General features: G+C 34.9%; 2 protein-coding genes across 3 annotated transcripts; one reads left to right on the plus strand and one right to left on the minus strand.

Annotated features, from left to right (window-relative positions):
• Positions 1-988: 988 nt before the first annotated feature.
• Positions 989-12,453, minus strand: LOC114314776 (WD40 repeat-containing protein HOS15). 2 transcript variants are annotated; one of them, XM_082895146.1, is made up of 15 exons: positions 12,025-12,355; positions 11,763-11,894; positions 10,974-11,114; positions 10,503-10,850; positions 8,430-8,524; positions 8,297-8,343; positions 7,778-7,928; positions 6,942-7,005; positions 5,890-6,048; positions 5,689-5,810; positions 3,732-3,806; positions 3,432-3,485; positions 3,273-3,346; positions 2,481-2,555; positions 989-1,644 (listed from the first exon to the last, which is right to left on the minus strand). In XM_082895146.1, the coding sequence occupies exons 3-15, from the start codon at positions 10,987-10,989 to the stop codon at positions 1,425-1,427; spliced, it is 1,500 nt and encodes a 499-aa protein (XP_082751272.1). In that variant the 5' UTR covers positions 10,990-11,114; positions 11,763-11,894; positions 12,025-12,355; the 3' UTR covers positions 989-1,424. The 2 variants fall into 2 exon arrangements, with proteins under 2 accessions (XP_082751272.1, XP_028117060.2); XM_028261259.2 differs by lacking the exon at positions 11,763-11,894 and having other exon boundaries at positions 12,025-12,453.
• A 1,755-nt stretch (positions 12,454-14,208) lies between these two features.
• Positions 14,209-15,388, plus strand: LOC145802435 (uncharacterized). The gene is made up of 2 exons (XM_082895150.1): positions 14,209-15,158; positions 15,248-15,388. Exons 1-2 carry the CDS (start codon positions 14,436-14,438, stop codon positions 15,323-15,325), a joined length of 801 nt encoding a protein of 266 aa, XP_082751276.1. The 5' UTR covers positions 14,209-14,435; the 3' UTR covers positions 15,326-15,388.
• The last annotated feature ends 5,959 nt before the right edge of the window (positions 15,389-21,347 follow it).

Here is a 21,347-nt window from a genome sequence, read left to right on the forward strand (position 1 = left end):
AAAAAAATGGGGTTATAAATAGCACTAAACAAGACCATATAATTACTTGGAGAAAACACTTTAAGGAGTGTATTTCATATGCAATGTAAAATTTATAATTGATTTGTACTAGTATTCAACCCTGTCATGCATAAAAATTGAAAAAAAAATATATATATATATATACATATATATATTTCAAATAACATAAACATTAATATTTTGTGTATAATTCAAAAATGTATTGAACGAAATGATAAAATCTTTATCTATTATTTTCTATGTTTTGTATTGATTTATATTAATATATTGTGTATAATTCAAAAATGTAATGAAAGAAATGATAAAATCTTTATCTGTTATTTTATATGTTTAATATTTTAAATGAATACATACAAAAATATGCAGGAGTATATGACCAAGAGTAAGATGATAGATTATTGATAAAAAATGAATTAATAATTAAAAAAGTAAATTCCTTCTTGAATAGAAAATACATGCCACCTCAAAATCAAATTGAAGTTCTTTTAATACGGATTCTACAAAAGGATTGTGATGCACACAAAACACACTAGTATATTTAAAAAGATGGAGTGCCAATGACTTGAAGGTTAGTGACACCTCTCCAACCATCACATATGCTCAGTTGGGAGTATAAGTTGTGCCAAAGGTGAGGAAAGACAAAAAAAAAAAAAAAAAAAAAAAAAAAAAAAAAAAAAAAAAAAAGAAAAAAGATTCATTAATACTTATTTGTAACCAGTTGTCATCCGTTACGAATTCACCTGCTTACCTGCTCCAGTACTTAGCGACTTCCTTCCTCGTACCCATAAGAATAAGCTAGATATATAAATTATATTTTCAATCCTTAAACAAAAACTAAACAGTAGTAAGATATCAAACTTCCAAAGACAGATTACTACTATAACAACAACAATAATAATTACCAAAGCAGCCATCTTAAGGTCATACTTGAAACATGAATTTGTGTAGGAAAAATAAAAATCAATTGTTAGGACAAAAAGAAAGAAAGACAGACACATTCATTAATAAATATGAATATGAATATGAATGTAATCAACAAAGAGTCATTTAAGTGCCTTTCAAGTATCTGTACATAATTAACTACCCAACTAACTCCTTCAGTTTCCTCCCAAAAAAAAAAAAAAAAAAACTAACTCCTTCAAAACAGCAGCTTGACTATCATTTAAGTTAGAACAACAAACTACAATGTTACAACATTAACCAAATTAGCAGCTAATGCCTTCATTTACAGTGAAAATGCAAGGCTCCCAAGATAACTAATTACCTACCCCATTAATCTCTCTCTCTCTCTCTCTCTCTCTCTCTAATGCTGGATTCCTAAGATCAAGTAATTGGTTTGATGGAACAGCACAAAAAGAGTAACCCCCAGCTCCAATGTGGCAAAGACATTTCTAAGCCCCTACCTACATTCTAAAATCCAAGACACAAACCGTGTTGTCAGCAAAACAAGCAGCTATCTTGTCACCTTCCTTATTCCAGCAGACTTCAAATATACCCCCATTGCCAGTATAGGTTTTCGCGATCTTGCCTTCTTTTAAAGACCAAATGTGCAATGATCTATCCAGAGATCCACTTGCTAAATACTCACCATTAGGGCTAAAAGCGACGGAGTACACAGGATCCCTGGCAATTGAATTGAAATACACATAAGTACAGAATGATAGTTATTATTTCCTTCAAACAGCAGTGTGTGTGCGCGCGCACGTGTGAGAGAAGTAACATAAAGAATGTTCAACCACAAGTAGAAATAGTCACATTGACCACTGCTTAAGGTATGAACCTTTGAATTAAAACATGGAATTCATTATTCATAAACAATCACTGTAAATCTCATAGGATTTTGGATAAATGACTTTCAACAAAAATTACAGAACCTACAAACAAATTAAATATTGAATGCACAGTTCAATTGAATTCAAAATGTTCAAACCAAAAGCATCAGTTGGCTTGGGATGTTTCGTCGTTCCAATAACGGCATTATTGGATTTCTGTCATATTGGCATTATCAGATTTCGTCACTAGTAATGGCAATTTGGCATTACAAAAAACTCTAAAGGCTATACTTCAAATTTGAGCCAAAAAAGAAGAATCTATACTTCAAATAAACAAATTCTGCTCATTTTAGCCTGAATTAAGACTATAAAAAAATATTACACCAGTAACGATATTTTAGTATGTCTCATTACACTATAATGACCAATAAGAAAAAAAATAAAACAATAATGCAAGATGAATTTCCTTACAATTCAGAACATAGAAGTTAGAGACTCTAATCTCATCACAACCAAATTAACAATCATGTCAATATTGCTATCTACTCCAGTTGAAACCAGAACATTGGCTTATTCAACCACCATGAATGTGACCAAGACACCAATTTGTTAATCATGGATCTTATTGGACATTGTTGCACTCTTTCTATAACATAAAACACGAAAAATCCATATAAAATCCGGTACCTGTGGCCATTCAAGCTGCAAATAAGTCTTCCTAGCTCAACATCCCATAGCTTCACTGTTGAGTCAAATGATGCACTGTAGAAAAGGCCAAAGGCCAAAATCATTACAAGACAAGGCAAATAGTGTTCTCAAAAGTAAGCATTTAGACCATAATAACATTTTGTCAATACAAGTCCTCTCTTAGCCCCAACACAGGAGTGGCTCAATACTGAATTGAAAAACCAATTGTTCCGCCAAATGGCCAAGTAAGCAAAATAAATAATCAATACAGAGATTATAAAATAAAAACTGGAGCAGTCATTAGAAGCCCATAAAATTTTCCTTAATCCAATACAAGAACTGTACACATCATGAAATAATGAAACAAACAATCACAATGATGATAATGGAAGTGTGGTTGTAGCTAATGGTAAAGCTGGGAGAGAAAAGTGGAAATCAATGTTATTAGCTGATAAGACACCTATTGTGAAATTGGTGCAAGGCTGAATTCTTTTTTAATAAATAAGATTGGTTTCTTGAAATGGGTGTCGGTTTTATCCTTTGTACCTACATGTTTTTCGTATTTTCTTTTCTAGTTTTTCTTGATTGTACAAGGGTTGTGCCTGTCTAAGAGGATAAAGACCATTTCATTAATCATAAGATGACAAACTACAACTTAATAATAAAAAAAATGATGTTAAAAGTACAACTTCAAGAATAAATGTTGTGTAGGAGGATATTAGGGAGGGGAATGAAAAAAAAAATCAAATAAATAAGATAAGCAACTGTAATAACTTTTAGGACGCAGCATACCTTGCCAAGAGTAACTGCTGGTTAGGGTTGTTAGTGCCAGGTCCAGTGGGACTCCATCTAATAGTATATATCTCCTGAAATATAATTTACATTTGTAACACCACCAAAATTAAGTAGGTAAATAAATCAATATGGGGTGGCAGGAGAGCTCAGCCATACCTTAGCATGGTCCCTTAAATTATGAACATATTTGTCCTGATTGATACTCCATATCTGCATCATTATTTCAAATCAGTTAAAAACCATAGGATTTACTGCTTCTAGAAAGCAAAGAAACAACAATGAAAAAGAAATGAATATACAAGCCGGATTGGCTAAGAACTTATACAACGTAAAATCAATAAAGTAGAACAGGATATTACTGATGAGCAAACATATCAAGTGAAGTAGGCATTAGCAAGGATGTCATGGCTCTTCAAGAAAAAGAAAAACATTAAGAAAAAGGATAATATCAATCACCTTTGCAGTAATGTCATCAGAGCAAGAGGCCAGCAATGAACCTGTAGGGTCCCATTTGACACAGTTAACTTCGCCCTGAAATTAAATGAAGGCCAATGATCAACTATAAGTATCACAAAATAAAACTTCTTGTAAAGTATCAACATCTTGTTTTTCATATAAGATATAATGCTTGAAATCAATTCAGATTTTATCCTTCTACCACCACTACAGCCAATTTGGAAACACAAACAATAATTTAAGCAAAACAATGGGTAAAATATTCTCTGTTTCACTGACAATATAGCTGGGTAGCTAACCCTAAGTAGTTGAGATCAATGTTGAGAATCCTCAACTTAACTAACCTGAGTGCAACACTGCATGATATTAAGGCTTTTTGAGTTGAGAATCCATCACTTAATTAAACTGAGTGCCAGGCTAGCTGATATAGCAATGCAATTTTGACTAACAATACAAGGTCACGAATACTTGCTAGTGCTAGGATTAGCATTATGTTGGAAACTTCATGGCATTAGATAAATCTAAACAGCCCATTGGATAAATCGCTGGAGCCTTGGAATCTAAAGAGCCCATGGGAGAGCTTCATCAGCATGAAAGACACTATGGGAGACCATCGTTACCACTAGAACTGAGAAGACCTTGAAGAATGGAGATTGAAATTATTAGGTCATCTTCGCTGACTAGCTTTAGAGGTTGGTCAACTAAGGTACTTTAGGTCACTGGCAAGCAATCACATAGGGTGCTTGACCAGATAGGCTCCAACTTAGGGTATATGTATATACCTAACCCACACATGGGCCAACAAAAGCTACAGGCAGACCAAGGCTCACTATGCGGCAGCCCATTTTCAGCAATTTTAAGAAACCAACCGTTATGCTAGCCGTTAAATGGGAAAACAATAAATACCAAATGACCCCCACTTGGTATACTTGATGAGAGACAAGCTATTTGAGAGCTAAAGGATCTTTATACATTCTAGAGTCTAGACCATATCTCTTCACAATTAGGTGAGTGAGTACAAACTTGAGAAATCTTCATTACGCCATCGGTGGAGAGCTTGCTCCTTGGGGCACATGATGGAGGTTCACATCTTGAAGGTTTATTTACTCATCCTAATGTTATAAATTCTAGTTTGTGTACAGCATACACTATTCCACCTTAAACATTCTTGTTTGTGTGGAGTCTAGACCATATCTCTTCACGGTTTTCCACCTTAAGTGAGTGAATGTAAGCTTGCGAAACCTTCAATTACACCATCGGTGGAGAGCTTGCTCCTTGGGACACTTGGAAGTTCTCATCTTGAAGGTATATTTATTCATCCCAATGTCATACATTCTTGTTTGTGTACAGTATACACTATTCCACCTTACACACACCTATACTTCATATAGAGACAATCTAAGAAGCTTTTGGTGAGCTTCTTAGTTTGAGTGTAGGAGGTTTGTGAATTTGGCGGTGGCTGGTTTTGGATTAAGTCTAGAAAACCTATCATATATGTTTCGAATGTATGTGATGAATAGTCGGTTGATTGTCATGTTTTGATTTGATAAGTTAGATTAACATTGTAAGGAACAATCAATTAAACTATTGAGTAATGTTAAGACATCATTATCAACTAGAGAATTTGGGCAATCTACAAACCTGGTTCACTAAGAATCAGGTTGGTCGACCAGATATCAAGCTGGTTGACCAGCAATGCAACAGGGGTAGGAGATCCTGAACTTGAGGCAAAACTAAGCTTTAAATCCTAGAAGGTTTAAAATTGGATTAGAAGTTGATTTAAATAAAGGTTGGTCATAGTCACCCCCCAACCCCAACCCCCCATCTAGGACCTTTTTCAATATTCACAACTCATCCATTAGTTCACATCAGGAGAGATTTGTAGTTTGAGTAGCATGTTGAGAACAAAGACCAGTTTATTTGATTTGCAGTAATGACCAGCATTGCAAGTACAAACCTGATGCCCAGAAAAAGTTTTGACGGGGAGTTTCTCTCCAACCTTGCAAACATAAATCGTAGAATCTGTGGAGCTTGTTGCAAATGAAACATTGTTTCGCCAATCAACATCAAGTGTTGGGCCTGTAAATGAGGTGTAGAGTGTTTAGTCCAACCATAGATGATTTCTTAACAAAGAAACATTTGGTCAACAATCTAGCACCTGAATGAAATTCAAAATGTTGTTTGCATTCCTCGGCCTTGACATCCCACACAATAGCTGTTTTGTCACAGCTTCCAGTGAGAATATAATCCCCCTTTTTGTTCCACTTTAAAGAGAATACAGGTCCCTTGTGTTTGCTTAAAATACTCTTTAGTTCACCTGGACAGATACAAACCATTACAAAAATGTGAAAGTTCTCAAAAGTAAAGACCAGTATAGAGGTTACATTACAAATTTGTGATTTCAGTCAATAGGATAAGGCAAGAATTACAAATGAAAATGAGCATCTCATATGCATACCAACCAACCCAAACCAAACCAAATTAAGCCTTGCGTCCCAACCAAATGGAGTCAGTTACATAAATCTTTTTTCTCCATTCAGCTCTATCATGGGTTATATGCTCAGTTAAATTAAATAAATTCCTATCATTTTTCACTACCTCATCCCAAGTCAACCTAGGTCTTCCCCTCCCCATAGCATCTCCATTTATGGTGATCCTATCACTTTTCCTTATTGTTACATCTATAGGTCTTCATTGTACATGACCAAATCACCTTTACGTGTTCTCTCTTAATTTATCTATTGACTCCTACCATTTCATGCATATATTCACTTCTAATTCTATCTTTTCTAGTCTTACCACACATCCATTTAAACATTCTAATCTTATCTACACTCATTTTATACAGATGTTTCTTAGTTGCCCAACACTTTGTCCCGTAGAACATCCCTAGTCTTACAGTTATTCTATAAATTTTTCTTTTCAATTTTGTTGGTATTTGTCAATCACATAAAATGTCAGACACTCCTCCACTTGCGCCAATCTACTCATATCATCTTAAACCTTACTATCCTTATAATCAAACCTAAATAACAAAAATGTTCACTATTTGTTATCTCCTGTTCTCATTTGTCAAGTCTTCTCACATTAAGGGCTACGACAATGGCTTGATGCAAACAACATATAGATATTGCATCTTTTACAATTTGCTCAAGGCTTTAAATCAGGGGATGAAAAGATTGTAAAATAAACCAGCTAAAATGGCTTTACCATTAGAACTCCAAATTCTAGCTTGCCCATCGTACGAGCCCGTTGCAAGCAATGTCCCGTCTCCCTACCAAAAAAAAAAAAAAGAGACAAATATAATCAAGTATTTATGAAAAACAAACTGACAACCTAAGAAAGAGCAAAAGGAACCATTAATGACATCCAAAGACTACCTCATTTGAGTGCATACTACAGTACATATTCACAATTTGCATTTTTTTAAATGCAAAAAAATATATATACTTTATCAATAGCATCAATTTATTTCCCTGATGAGTACTATATTGTCATATTATCATTGTTATCATATATATCACAACTCCGAAGTAGTCAAGACTAAGGCAATTAGTTAGTTTGGTTAATAGCAAAAGTTACCATTCTAGTATAGAGGAGTTCAGGGGTTAAAATAAATCAGATTTATCATGGCCCTTGGTTAGAGTACACCTTCATCTAAACTCCTTGATTAAACTCCGGTGAGGTATGGTGGAGCATGCAGTCATCATCGTAGATTGTTGACCTCATTGAGGCGTTAGGAGAGATCGATGATTAGGTTTCATTGTTCAAAAGGGTGAGGGGTTTGTGGAGGGTTGTGTTGTAGAATGAGGTAGAGCTCCAGTAGTTCTGTGTTGTGCAAGCTTCGGTAGGGGGAGATGATAAGGGAGGGAAAAACAAATTACTTGATCTAATCTCTACTAAGAAGAATATAGAAAAGCAACATCCATAACATTCACAAAATCTTGAAACAAATTTGATAGAATCGCTAAATGCAAGGTAGGATAATAAGATGAAGAATATCTAGAAAAGACATCAAGAATGTAAAATATAGTTGCAACACCAACATTCCAATCAAGAGTTGTCACATCTTTGCTTTTCTCATTTGTTTTGCCCTTTACATGCTTCAGCACCAGCACATTCGAAGGTCCATTTTGCAAACTAGATCTACTGGCCCCTTCCGCAATTGTCCATATCCGAGCTGTTGAATCTCCAGACCTATAAGCAAACAAAAAAAGTGTGAAGTTCAAACAAAAAATTAATGACAGACCATCATCATCGTAGATATGCCGGCAGCACCATAGTAATAAACAATTACAAAGATTGGTAGTAGGACAATGATGTCATAAATACAAATGTTTCTGCAATTATTTTACTCTCCAAAAAATCCCATTATTCTGGTCCACGAGTTCAAAGACTCTAGTTTATCTAGTAGAAACATCTAAATCTAATGATTGCAATTGTGGAATTAAAAAATATATTCCAAACAAGTGGCCAAAATGGACACAAAAAAAATACTTTATAACACGGAGATGTAGACACAAACAGACACCATCCCTATCAAATCGTTTCTCATTAGAACTAACCCTGATGCAAGAAGTGAACCTGCTGGACTCCATGCACAAGCACAAACCTACAAGGAAGAATGGGAAATGGGCATATATTACTGCAGAGTACACAGAAAAATGAACTAAAACAAATGGATGAACATGCCCAAACCTCAGAAGTATGTCCTTCTAGAATGATCACATCAGAACTAGGAATTTCACAAGCTCGAGAAGTTGAAGCGGTAGAGATATCCATTGGCTCGGACCCTATCATTAAAAATATGAAGAACTAGAAGAATTTACATTTAAGTGGAAGATGTAAATAGACTCAGAGAGAGAGAGAGAGAGAGAGAGAGAGAGTATAATTTTTGAAACATGTTCATACAAATCTTAAATTAATGACCGAGGATGGAGTTCTCAAAACCAAGCTCTTAAAGTACAGAATGATATATATATATATATATATATATACTAGATTCTAACAGTAAACAACCAAATAGTGATAAGCTAAACCGAGTGCATAAATAGATGACCAAGTAATAGTCTTCAGCTTTGTAGTTGCTTAAAAAATGTAACCAATTGCAGCAATTTCCAAGTTCCAACTAGAGGACACATGAAGCATTACCTTCCGGTTATTTAAAATGATCCTATCAACTGAAAACCCTAAAAAAAAGCTCAACCATTGATGTCTTCAGTGAATAACAAACATTGGAGTTCCTCCCAAAGCAAAACTAGCATGGATTGGACCTCTAGAAAGTGTTAGATTCTTTCATTCAAAAATTTCTTTTTATCAGTCTTGCATGGTATCAATATGTATATTCCTATCTTTTCCCGAAATGAATCAATGGAAACACTCCTTATTAGTAAAAGGCAAGGCACATTTATAACAAGGAACATCCAAGGGACGCCTTTAGTTCCTTGGAACATCAAGAGAAGCAAAGCAAATAACCATTCGGAGATATGGTTATAGTGGGTAATGGCTAGTGAGGTGGTCACTAATGGCCTTCTAAGAAGATAATGGACACTTAATGATTCGCCAGAAGCATAGGACAGAAATTAATGCAACCTTAGCGAAAGAGAGGAAGGCGGTAGAGAGAAACCCTTATCAGTGGAATGGAGAGAGCCGAGGAATGAAGATGATGATCAACGTTGCACGGAAGTCTCCCTCATAGAAGGTGATGGAAAAAGGCTAGTTCAACTACGAACAAGTGGCTAACTCTCATTGGTTTGACAAAATGAATGTATCCATATCGTATTTGTGTCCATTTCCAGGCCCATATTTGTGCTTCTAAAGTTGTTATCTCATCTAATGATCTCTAAAGATTCATAGCCTCTCTCGTTCCATTAGCAATGTGAATAATTGAACCTAAAACATAGTGGTTAAGCACAAACAGCAACACATTAACAAACTGGAACAACGTTTTGAAACCTGGACCATTGACCAAACAATAAAAGGAATTATTAGGTTAAGGATCACTAGTTCAACCGTCGGGTCAACCAAAATTGAATCATGACATCATAATTATGACATATATATGTTAAAATTTATATATATATATATATATATATATATGTATATGTATAAATATAGGTATTAAAATTACACAAACAATTACTTACAAAAACCTAAAATTTCCTCAAAATTAATTTGATGTCTCGTTTATATTTAAACAAATATATTTACTTAAAATTATTTTTAATTGGTTTCTTGCAGAAACTAGTTTCAACAAGCATTGAATAAATAAAATATACGACTTAAAAGTTTGCAAACGCGCTGATCAGTTGTAGCAGATGTTGTCATCCTATGATTGGTTATGGGTTCAAACGCCTTCCCCAACATAGTTTAAGCAGGCTGCGCCTTGATATCTGGTCCAGTTGAATTGGATCCAGTTTGGACAGGCTACCGGTCCAACCACCAGTTCAAATGGTTTACCCAAAATAAGGTGGTTATTAATCTAAAACGGTTTAGATGGGTTGACAGGACTAGAACCAAGCCCGATTGCCAGTTCAACCAATTGGACTAGTCAGTCCAGTTTGGTTTTCAAAACCATGATATGAAAAACAATTGTTACCAAACTGAAGTGTCCCAGGACAATATTGGTTGGTAGTGGCCCACAGCCTTTAGAAAGATGTGTACTCTAGTACCCTTCTTACTTTAAATGCAAAGCATTCATCAAAATGTCAACTATATACTAAAAAAAAAAAGAGTTGAAAAGCAAAGGTGAAAATAACTAAATAGATTTACCTCCAGAAATTCCATTCTCTTCTTGTTTTATTACATCAACCTTATCTTCTTGATCTGTAACCATTTCTCTCAAAGTGTGATCTTCATGCTGCTTCTTTTTCTCCTTATCCTTCTCTGTTCTCTCTTTGTCCTTTTCTCGTTCTTTCTCCCTATCATGCTTTTCCCTCTCTCTTACATGCTTACGTTCACCTTCATCATGTTCCCTGTCAAATTCTTTATCCATATCCTTCTGTTGACTTTTCTTTTTGTCCTTTATCATTTGTTGCAGAGCATAGACATCCTTTGTAATGAGATCCAAAGGTTGTAAAAATGAAAAATCTTCATCCATATCTGTCTCGCTCTGGCAAGCTTGAAATAAGAATTGACAAACATAAGTACACAAAGTATTTAAAAATAAAATAGAATAACATAAACTGATTGGAAGTAGATATGATTATAGTTATGCAACAGAATGAAGTATGGCAACATTACTCAAGTTTGCTTCCATCTCTAGATACTGAAGTCCTTTCTGCACAAATGTGATAAGAGCTCCAGGTGGAACTAAATTTCCATCAATAGGGCATTTGTTAATACCTGCCTCATATCCCAAAGCAAAAGCTGAATGTGTAAAACCTGCAAATGTGTATAATAAAAAACACATCAAACATCAAATGCTACTCTTCCCCTAGAATTTAGAAGGAAAATTTAACGTACAGCCATCCAAAAATTTCCTCTCTTGCCTCCTTGGATCCTCAAACTATTAACTATTAAGTAAAAGGTTGGTTTGTCTAACTAAATCTTTTAGAAGCAAACAGGGCTCATTTCAATAGTAAACCTACCGTGAATTAAAGTAAACATAATAAATATACAAGAGTCAAATGGACAAGTACACATTGTCAAAAGTCTTAAGGATAGAGCTAAACACCCGGATCTCTCTTTCATTGCTGTTTCTAAGGAAGCTAACCTTCTAGCCAAAAGACTACGGAAGTTACTAAAAGAACAACCCCCCACCAAAACTCACAAGAATCGCAGTGCCTTCATATGAAGTTTCTTTTCTTTTTTTTTAAACCAAAAAAAAGTCCATTTGGAGATATCCTCAACAAATTCCACAACATCACCCAAATTGAAACACCTTCCCTCGAGGTGAATTTGCTATACAAAATTACTAATAATCCTTCCAAACCTCTGCTGCGGAAACGCCCTCGGCATTCTTATTAATAAAAAAAAAATAAAATAAAATTGGAATCTTGAATATTAGCAGTTAGAAGAAGCAAACCCTACCAGTTTCTTCCACAATCTACGGTAAACTAAGTTGTCATCAACACTAAAGGCCATAAATCTCCACAGATCTACACGCACTTACTTCATGAATTTATTCCCAATATGTTAAATTTCCATATCCTCAACCAAACCCTAAACCAAAAACGCACAAAACGCAAACTCAGATACCCTAATTGCCGCAAATACGACGAATATTAAAATTCCACATAAACCCTAAATATACAACAGAGAGAGAGAGAGAGAGAGAGAGAGAGAGAGAGACCAGATTCTTGTAGGTAACGAAAGACGAGATAATTCAATTCGACAGAAGTGATGTTGGTCATTTTGTCGCAGTCACCGAAAGCTCGAAAGAGATGAGATGCTAGAGCAGGATCATGTGTCTGAGCTCCGACGTCTAGAGAGAGAAAGTGGAGAAAGGCTCCTCTATTTATGAGAAAACGGCCGGAAAAAGTGGGCTACGATTCTACAGAGTCGGAGGCCCCCCTACTCTCCCCCTCTCTCTCTCTCTCTCTCTCTCTCTCGTAACCGGCGTCACCTTCCAAAATTAAGACCACTTGCCTCCAAAAATTAAGACCACTTGCCTCCAAAATTATGATTAGCATTTGGGCAAAGCGTAAATTACACCGACCTCCATGGTTTTGAAAAATAAAATAATAAATTCTAGGGTTTATTACATCTTTTATTATTGACCTATATCAAATTATATACTCAATTCATCAAATATTAATTATAGGGAGATTTTTTTTAAGGTCCCTAATAATAACAATTTAGAGGATAAAGGACACCCAAAAAGATAGTGATGCATCACGTCCCTGAAACAACTTGGCGCGCGTTTTTAATTATTTTGTGGACCAAAATACCCTTGTCAAAATCAACACAGAAACAAACTCATTCCGACGTCTGAGTTACATTTCAAACATCCAGCATCTTCACGAACAGGAGAACAGCAGAATTAGGGTTTCAACATCATCTGCACCATCGACATTAGAGCTTCGTTATCTTCTCCAAAAATCATTCTCATTCCTTCCTCACAAATTTCTCTGACCTAGGTTAAAGCTTCGTTTTCACTGCTCATCATCATCTCAGTCCATCTTCGTCACGTCGCATCTTCATCTCGGGCCATATCAGCTCGTCATTCAAGTATCATCCTAACTCTGGTCAGTTTTTCTACAATACAACTAGATTTTCTCTGGAAACACAGTTAATAGCATTTTATTATAACCTTCCATAAATTAGGGTTTCAATTGCGTAATAAAAAGCTACCTGAATTTGGAAAAAGTTATTTCTGTGTATTTTGAACTTATTCTTCAACATGTTTGTGTGATTTTATCTGTAAATTTCTCTAGCATTTGAATTTCTCTGATTTTTGATTAATGTACGTTTCTTCTTTCAATTTTCTCTGACATGTTTATTTTGTGTTTCTGTAATATGTATTCTTGAATATGTATTTTTAATTGGAATTTTTTGGTTCCAATGTCTTAAGTTTCTCTGGTATTTTTAATTAGGGTTCCAATGTCTATTGCTTTCTTGCCTCTGTCACAGGGTGGTATTTATAATTTTCTCTGACCACATCACATCACTTTCCTCCCTTGTGTCTTTGTCATTTTTAATTTTCTCTGGAATTTTAATATTATGGACTGGAATGAATGTTTCTTCTTTGAATTTTCTCTGCCATGTGTACTTTGAGAAAAAGTTATTTCTCTGAATTTTGATCTTATTCCTGAACATGTTTCTGTCATTTTGTCTATGAATTTCTCTGCTTTGTAAATTTCTCTGGAATATGTATATTTCTCTGCAATGTCTATTACACTCTTGCCCGTCTAAGTTTCTCTGGTATTTATAATTTTCTCTGACCACATCGCACCACTTTCCTCCCTTGAGTGTCTCTATCATGGTTAATTTTCTCTGGTTGTGTATGTAAATTTCTCTTGCATTTTAATATTATGAATTGAAATTTTCTCTGGAATGGAAATTCCCTCAAGAATGTGTAATTTTCTCCAGAATGTGCATTTTTCTCTGGTATGTTTATTTTGTTCAATTTTTTATTTCAATATGGTGTAATTCTCAGTGGCATGTTTACATTACTTTGCTTATTTTATCTTTTTGCTAATTGTGGAATGGAAATTTTCTTTCGCTTGCTATGTTTACTTTTTTCTATCATTCATTTTCTCTGGTATGTTTACTTCTATATGTAATTTAAACAATTATTGAAAATTTCTCTCCCATGTTTATGATGCTGTGTTGATTTTCTCTGACATTTAATTTTTAATGTCCAATTTTCTCTGGCATGTCAAATTTTCTGTAATTTCCCCTTATCTGTAATTTTCTCTGGCATCTCCAATTTTCTCTTTTTTGTAATGTTCTCCCTTATCTGTAATTTTCTCTGACATGTCCATTTTTCTCTAGGATTTAATGTTGACATCTCTATGTTTTAATCATTGTCTAGAAATGGCAAAACGTAAAAGCAACGAAGCACCGGAAACACCAAGCAAAAAATAGAAACTCTCTCAGTCTTCTTATGGACTAGGATCAAAAACCAGCAGCAAAACACCAAGCAAGAAAGAACAACTCTCTCAGTCCTCTTATCATCTAAGATCAAAAACCAGCACTAAAACACCACAAACTCCTTCCCAAAACACACAAGTCCAAGCTGATGAAGCAACTAGCATCCAGATGAGTACCCCAACTTCAAAAGACTCAAGCTCAAGGGGGAAAAAACCTGTTAAACTCCACAGAAAGAGAGTTCACTACAGCATTCAATTCCGATCCAACCTCTCATCTGTCGTCTCCTTCTTTCAAACACTTAAATTCAGTTCAAAACATCTTCTAGAGCTTCAAAAGACCCCATTCTGGTATTTGATCCAAGCTCTAACCACTGGAAGGATGGATCCAAAGAAATCTAGGAAATCCGATGATGACGTAGTTGCCATAATCCAATGTTACAATGAAAAAACAAAAGCATTCACAGTTGGGAAGAAGAACCTGACCTTTACAACAAATGACATGACCTTGATTTTTGGTTTGGAAGGAGGTAAAGGAGCCATGTCATTAAGATACTCTAAAAAGCCAAAATCTGCATTCCTCAGGAGAAGATTCCAAAAGGACACAAGGCTCACTGGTCCTGTTCTTAAAAATGCCTTGGTCAAAGCAATGAAAGGCAAGCAACCAACTGACTTCAAAGATGTAGCAATCATTGTTACATTGTACTTGTGTCTCACCCTATTTTTTGCAACAAGTGGGAATTCAATAGGTTGGGTTTTTATAAAGTATGTGGAACCTCTTGAATCAATGAAACAGTATGATTGGCCGGAAGCAATCACATCAACATTGATTGATTCTATCATGGCATTGCACAAAACTCCAGAAAAAGTTACGGGGTGTGTCATTGCATTGCTGGTAAGTATAATATCCATTCAAATTTGCAGTTATCATACTTACAAATTTGTGCGTTTACAAAATTTTATTTACTTTCATTTTCATCACAGTATTGGCTATGTGAACATGCAACTATCATTGACTCGGAAGACAGTAACACAACTGACTTCCCAAGATGTGCCAAGTAGAACCTGCAAACCTTGACGAAACAGCTGCAGAAGACACCAGTCCACTCTCTTGCACCTCGACAGGTTAGATTCCTATTGCTACTGAAATCTCAGTGAAAATCCAAAATTTCTCTAACCACTGCTTTGTTTCCCTCCTTGTGCATTGATTGATTAAGATTAATTTTCTCTGAAATATCAATTTATGTTTTCTTCTTTGCTTACCACTGGTCTATTTCTGCCATTGTAATCAATTTTCTCTGCCATCCAAATTTCTCTGACCACAATTGTAACACATTAACTTATATGCCCTGATTGATTTTCTCTAATATCTGAATTATGTTGGTTGTTTCATAATTTTCTCTGGCCCATCAAATTTTATCTCGTTGTGTGTAATTTTCTCTGCCCATAACTTATGTGCCTTGCATCTTTGATAAACACTGTTTATTTCTACCCTTCTAATGAATTTTCACTGGAATTCAAATTTCTCCGACACAATTATAGTACAACATTAACTTATATGCCTTGATTGATTTTCTCTGATATCTAAATTATGTTGCTTGTTTCATAATTTTCTCTGCCCCATAAAATTAACTCCATGTCTCTAATTTTGTCTGGCCCATACAATTTTCTCTGAAGTTTGTTTCCCATTAGTATCATTTAGATGAATTTTATTTTCCTTATTTGAATTTTTTCTCTCAGTGAATTTTGTAACATTTCTGTGATAAAAGAGTCTCCTGTTACAGATTGATAACAAGCAGCTAGTCAAAAACCCATCAGAGGAGTTCTGTCTTGGCAAAAAGACGAAGAAAGAATTAAAAAAGGCAATTGTCATATTCAAGGAGACATTACAAGATCCATCTGAAGATGGAGGGAATGAACAAGCAGAAGGCAACACAGAAGAATATGAAGCCAGCAATGGACAAGAACATCAAGCAAGCAGCACAGAAGAACAAACCAGTGAAGAAAGTGAAGAAATAGAACCAGAAGACAAAGAACAAAAAGAACAGAAAGAAGAAGACAGTGAACAAGAAGATGAAGAAGAAGATGAACAACAAGAAGAGAACAAGGATGAAAGTGATGAAGAAGAAAATAATGAGCCGATGGACCAACAACATGATAGCATTTGTGGCTCAACAATGCATCAGTCTAAAGAATTTGAGGAATCAAAGGATGCCCAAATTGCTGATCTACGTCAAAGACTGAAGGCACTGTCTCAATCTAGAAAAGAAGAAGACAGAAATTGGATTGAATTACTTGCTGAAAAGGATATTTCAATAAGAATCCTGACATCACATAACTCAGAACTTCAAGAAAAAGAAAGCACACTCCGAATGAAACTAAGGATGTTGGAGGTTGAAAAAGCAGACAATACAAAAACAATTCAACAGTTGAGGTGTTCAAATTCGGAGCTTGAAACTGAAAATGCTAAATTGCATGAACAAGTTCAAGAACTATTTGTCCAACTAGCAACACAACCATACCGAACACCAACACAACTTCAACCACAAGGTCAGTGAAAATCTTGAGCCACAAAAAGTTATGTCCTTGTGCCAACATAACTCAGAGAAATTTCTATTTATTATAATTTTCTCTGTCATTGGTAATTTTCTCTGGAAGTTACATCTCTCTGAACACATTAGTTATATTTCTACTGCTCATTTCATCTCTCTGTATATTTTCTTATTCCATTTTTGGGGCTTGTTTGATTTTCCCTGTGTATAGTTGAAATGCAAGTGGAACAACAACCAACAACCCAACAACAACAAATGCCACACAAACAACAACCGAAACAAAAGAAGAAACTCTATGGTAACTGCAAAATATTGAATTAAATAAATTTGCATATTGAAATATCATCTGTTGCTTCAGAGAAATTTCACTTTTCCTAATATTTTCACTGTCTACAGTCAAAAAAGATCCGACATCAATGATAAAAAATTTAAAGGCAAAAGAAAGGAAGGAAAAGCAGCATGATCCAGAATTCCAATATCCCAAAGTTGCGAAAGTGACTAGAGCTTCAAAACAAGCTGCAAAGCAAGTTGAACAAAGCACGAAGGACAAAGAAGTGCTTGATGCTGATGCGTACATCTTGCCTCAACCTATAAACATCAGAAAATCTTGGGTCTTTCCACAAACTCTTCCAATTTCAAGATTGATAAAAGATCATATAAAAGACATCTTGCAGCACATATCAAATGTCTCTGGGCTTGAGTAAGTACAACAAACAAAATAGAACATAACAAACAACAAATTACAAACTTATGTTGCATTAACAACAATTCAATCCCTTCTTTGTCATCTTGTAGAGCTTTAATTTGGACAAGTGAGTTGAATCTCATTACCTTTGAAGACATTGGAAACCTAATAAAGCAAAAAGAAATTGCCAACAATGTAAGTCTTTCCCTTTCATCAAAATTTCTCTGCAATGTTCCATCAGCCTTTATAAAACAATATTACAATTATCAATCATATTTTTCAGGTCATTGATGGCTATGGAAAGATCCTTTTGGCTGACCAAATGAGAGAGAGACAACAACCAACCTCATTTTTTTTCACATCCATGTGCTTAGTATGTTACTACTATTTTATTTGATTTTCTTTGGAATTTACTTTCTACTTTCTCTTCTTAATATACTTCTTGAAGTCAGTTGTGTCACTAGTCATAACAAAACCATTTTTTGATTTTCTCTGAGCACAGAATTTCATCAAGATGACAGAAAATCAAACTTTTCGAGTATCCTTATTTGACAAGCACATTGAAACAGCATAGAGGAACTATAGGTTCCTCCATTTCCCAATAAATACTGGAAGTAATGAGAAGTCCACACATGGAAATCACTGGACCTTGCTTGTCCTGGACAAACAAGACAATTTATAGAGGTTCTACAACTCACTGAGGCCAAGGAGGGATGATGCAGAAGACAAATATTTCAAAGATGCAAAACAATTGGTAACGAGTGCAAATTTCTCTGATCCATCATCATCTTTATGTGATGATAATTTTCATAGAATCCCATTGACTTGTCTGTAAATTTCTCTGTTATATAAAAATTATTTTTTTGTAGCAAGATTACGTGGAGAATTTTTTGAAAGCTTGCCTTGAAAGAGACGCTCAATCACAACCCTCTTTCAAATTAATAAACTCACAAAACACAAGTTACGACTTTGAGTATGTCAACAATGCTCCACAACAAGAAAGCGATTCGTAAGTTTCATACATCTATAAATAAGATAATTTGAATTACATGTTACTTAAAACTAACCATACCTATAATTTGTATGCAGTCTGGATTGTGGCCTCTTTGTCTGCTATATAATGAAACAATATAGCAAGCATGGACCTATTAGCTCCAAATTGTCCACACAAGAGATAAGGTTGCTGAGGGCAGAACTCATAGAGAGATTTGTGACCGAAGTTGGCCGGTCATGGACTGAACCAATTGAAATACCTCCAGAAGAACCACAAATGTAATAGTGAAACTAGTGAAAGGAAGACAATGTACATATCCACACAGAGAAAATTGTCTCACATATATGTATATATCCTTTCTTGTTGATACATTGAACGAATGATGATCCTTGACATATATGTATATATCCTTTCTTGACTAATCTAAATTTCATTTTTTTTTTATTTCAACTAATGTAAATTTCATACCTATCGATGGTTAAATATATATATATATATATTTTTTTTTTTATTGTCATTCACAGAGAAAATTGTCTGCCAGAGAAAATTGTCTGCAGAAATTTCTCTGGTATGAACTACCAGAAATTCACAGAAAAATTTAACTTGTATCGTCCCAAGGGGATGCCTATATGATCATGTAATTTGTAATACTTTGTGTTGGTACAAAACAATCATCAAACTCAACAAAACACAAAGCACACAGTAATTTTATCTGCCACTGGAAAATTTCATTGCATGAATTTCAAATTTCAAAACACAATGCCCATATAGTTTTCTCTGATGGTGGAAAATTTCTCTGGATGAATTTGACAGAAGATGGAATTTTTGAGTTATGAATTTCTCTGGGTTGAGTGATTTGGAGAGGAGGAATTTCTCCGAGTTGGTGAGGAAAATTTCTCTGGCTTTGACACAAATTTCTGAGTTGAAGTGAGTTTAGAGAAATTCTTCCCTGGTCCAGAGAAATTCTCAACTCAGAGAAATTCCAAAAGAGCTTAATTTTGTCTCTTGGTTGTACAATAATTTTTTGTATGCTCTGTCTGGTCTGCACATTTCTTGAAATGACTGATATGAAGCTACCGAAAATTTACAGATAAATTTAACTCATATCTCGCCAAAGAAGGTGCCTATATGATCATTCAATCTCTAATGCACTGTGTTAGTACAAAACAATTATCAAATTCAAAAAATACAATCCACACAGTACTTTAGTCTGCCATTGTCAAATTTATGTGGATGAATATGAAGCTTCAAAACACAACACACAGAATTTTCTCTGCCATAGGAAAATTTCTCTGGATGAATTTGACAGGTACTACAAACCCACTGCCTATAGTATATATCAACAAACACACTTTAACTGATATTGGAAAATTTCTCTGGATAAATTTGATTGATATTATTATATACACTGTCTAAAAAATACATTTCACAAAGCAAAATAAACAAAGTAATCATCAAATGTATTATTCAATCGATAAAATGTATAATCCTCAACTATTTAACAAAGGTTCCTTGCATGTCCTCTTATTATAGTGACCAATACTCTCACAACGACTACACTTAATCACCCTTTTAAACTCTCCAGTAGAAGCAATTCTGTTCTTCTTCAGCCTCCCAGTAGGTCTCTTGCTCAATGGAGGTAAAATCATAGCATCTTCAATGCTACACACAGGTTTTTCAACAGTTGGAACTGGGCCAATCGAAAACGAGTATGCTTGACGATACATATCAGCATGAAAAAATGGTTCAACAAATGAATTCAAATTCTTTCCACTCCTAAAAATTGCAGCAACAGCATGTTGACATGGATACCCATTTATTTCCCATTTTCGACATGAACAAGTTCTCAACCCAAGATCAACCATAACCGAAGGAAAACAATGCACTTCAAAGACATTATCAGATGATAAACTCACATTCCATGTCCTCCCGTCCAAAAAAGATTTCTCCAACACACTATCCATACGAGGACACAAAATTTTATTCCATTTACTAGAGAGCAGCCTCCTATCAGACCTCATATTCATGATTTGCAACCGTATCATGTCCACCAAATTTGTTATTGGCAAGTACCGAGCTTCTCGTATCCATGAATTGAATGACTCAGCAACATTTGAATACATCTCACCATAACGTTTCCTCGCAAAATATGCATCACTCCAATTTTCATATGGTAAACTTCTCAAGAAAACACTCACAATGTCTCTTCCCTCACTTTTTAATTCATTTAACTTGAAATGAAATGATGCCTTTGTTGGAGCATATGCACATTCTGAAAACTTGGACACAATCGTCTACCTAACCAAATTTGTGTTTCCACATGACAACTTATCCCTCAAATTTCTCTTTAGATGTTCCAGACAAAATCCATGAAAGCAGTTAGGGAAAAACCTAGCAATTCCCTCCACAATTCCACAATGTCGATCTGATATGAAACTTATCACCCTTTCTGATCCTAATACTCCATATAAATGTTCAAGAAACCAACACCAATTGTCTTTATTCTCAGCATCAACAACAGCAAAAGCTACAGGAAAAAAACCTACAAAACAAATAGGAACAAGCATATTAGATATACACATGCAGAGAAAAATAGAACAATAAATAACCAGAGAAGTTTGACACTGCCAACATCCAGAGAAAATTCACACATTGGCAACATCCAGAGAAAATTGACATAGTGACCAGCTACAGAGAAAATTCACACAATCATAATATACAGAGAAAATTCACTTAGTGACCACCTACAGATACAATTCACACAATGACAACATCCAGAGAAAATTCATACACTGACCAAAATCCAGTGAAAATTCTCACAGTGGCCACAACAATAGAAAATCCACACAGTGA

The sequence above is a fragment of the Camellia sinensis genome, chromosome 1, assembly GCF_055761805.1.
Source record: "Camellia sinensis isolate YWXY chromosome 1, ASM5576180v1, whole genome shotgun sequence".
NCBI classification, from domain to species: Eukaryota; Viridiplantae; Streptophyta; class Magnoliopsida; order Ericales; family Theaceae; genus Camellia; species Camellia sinensis.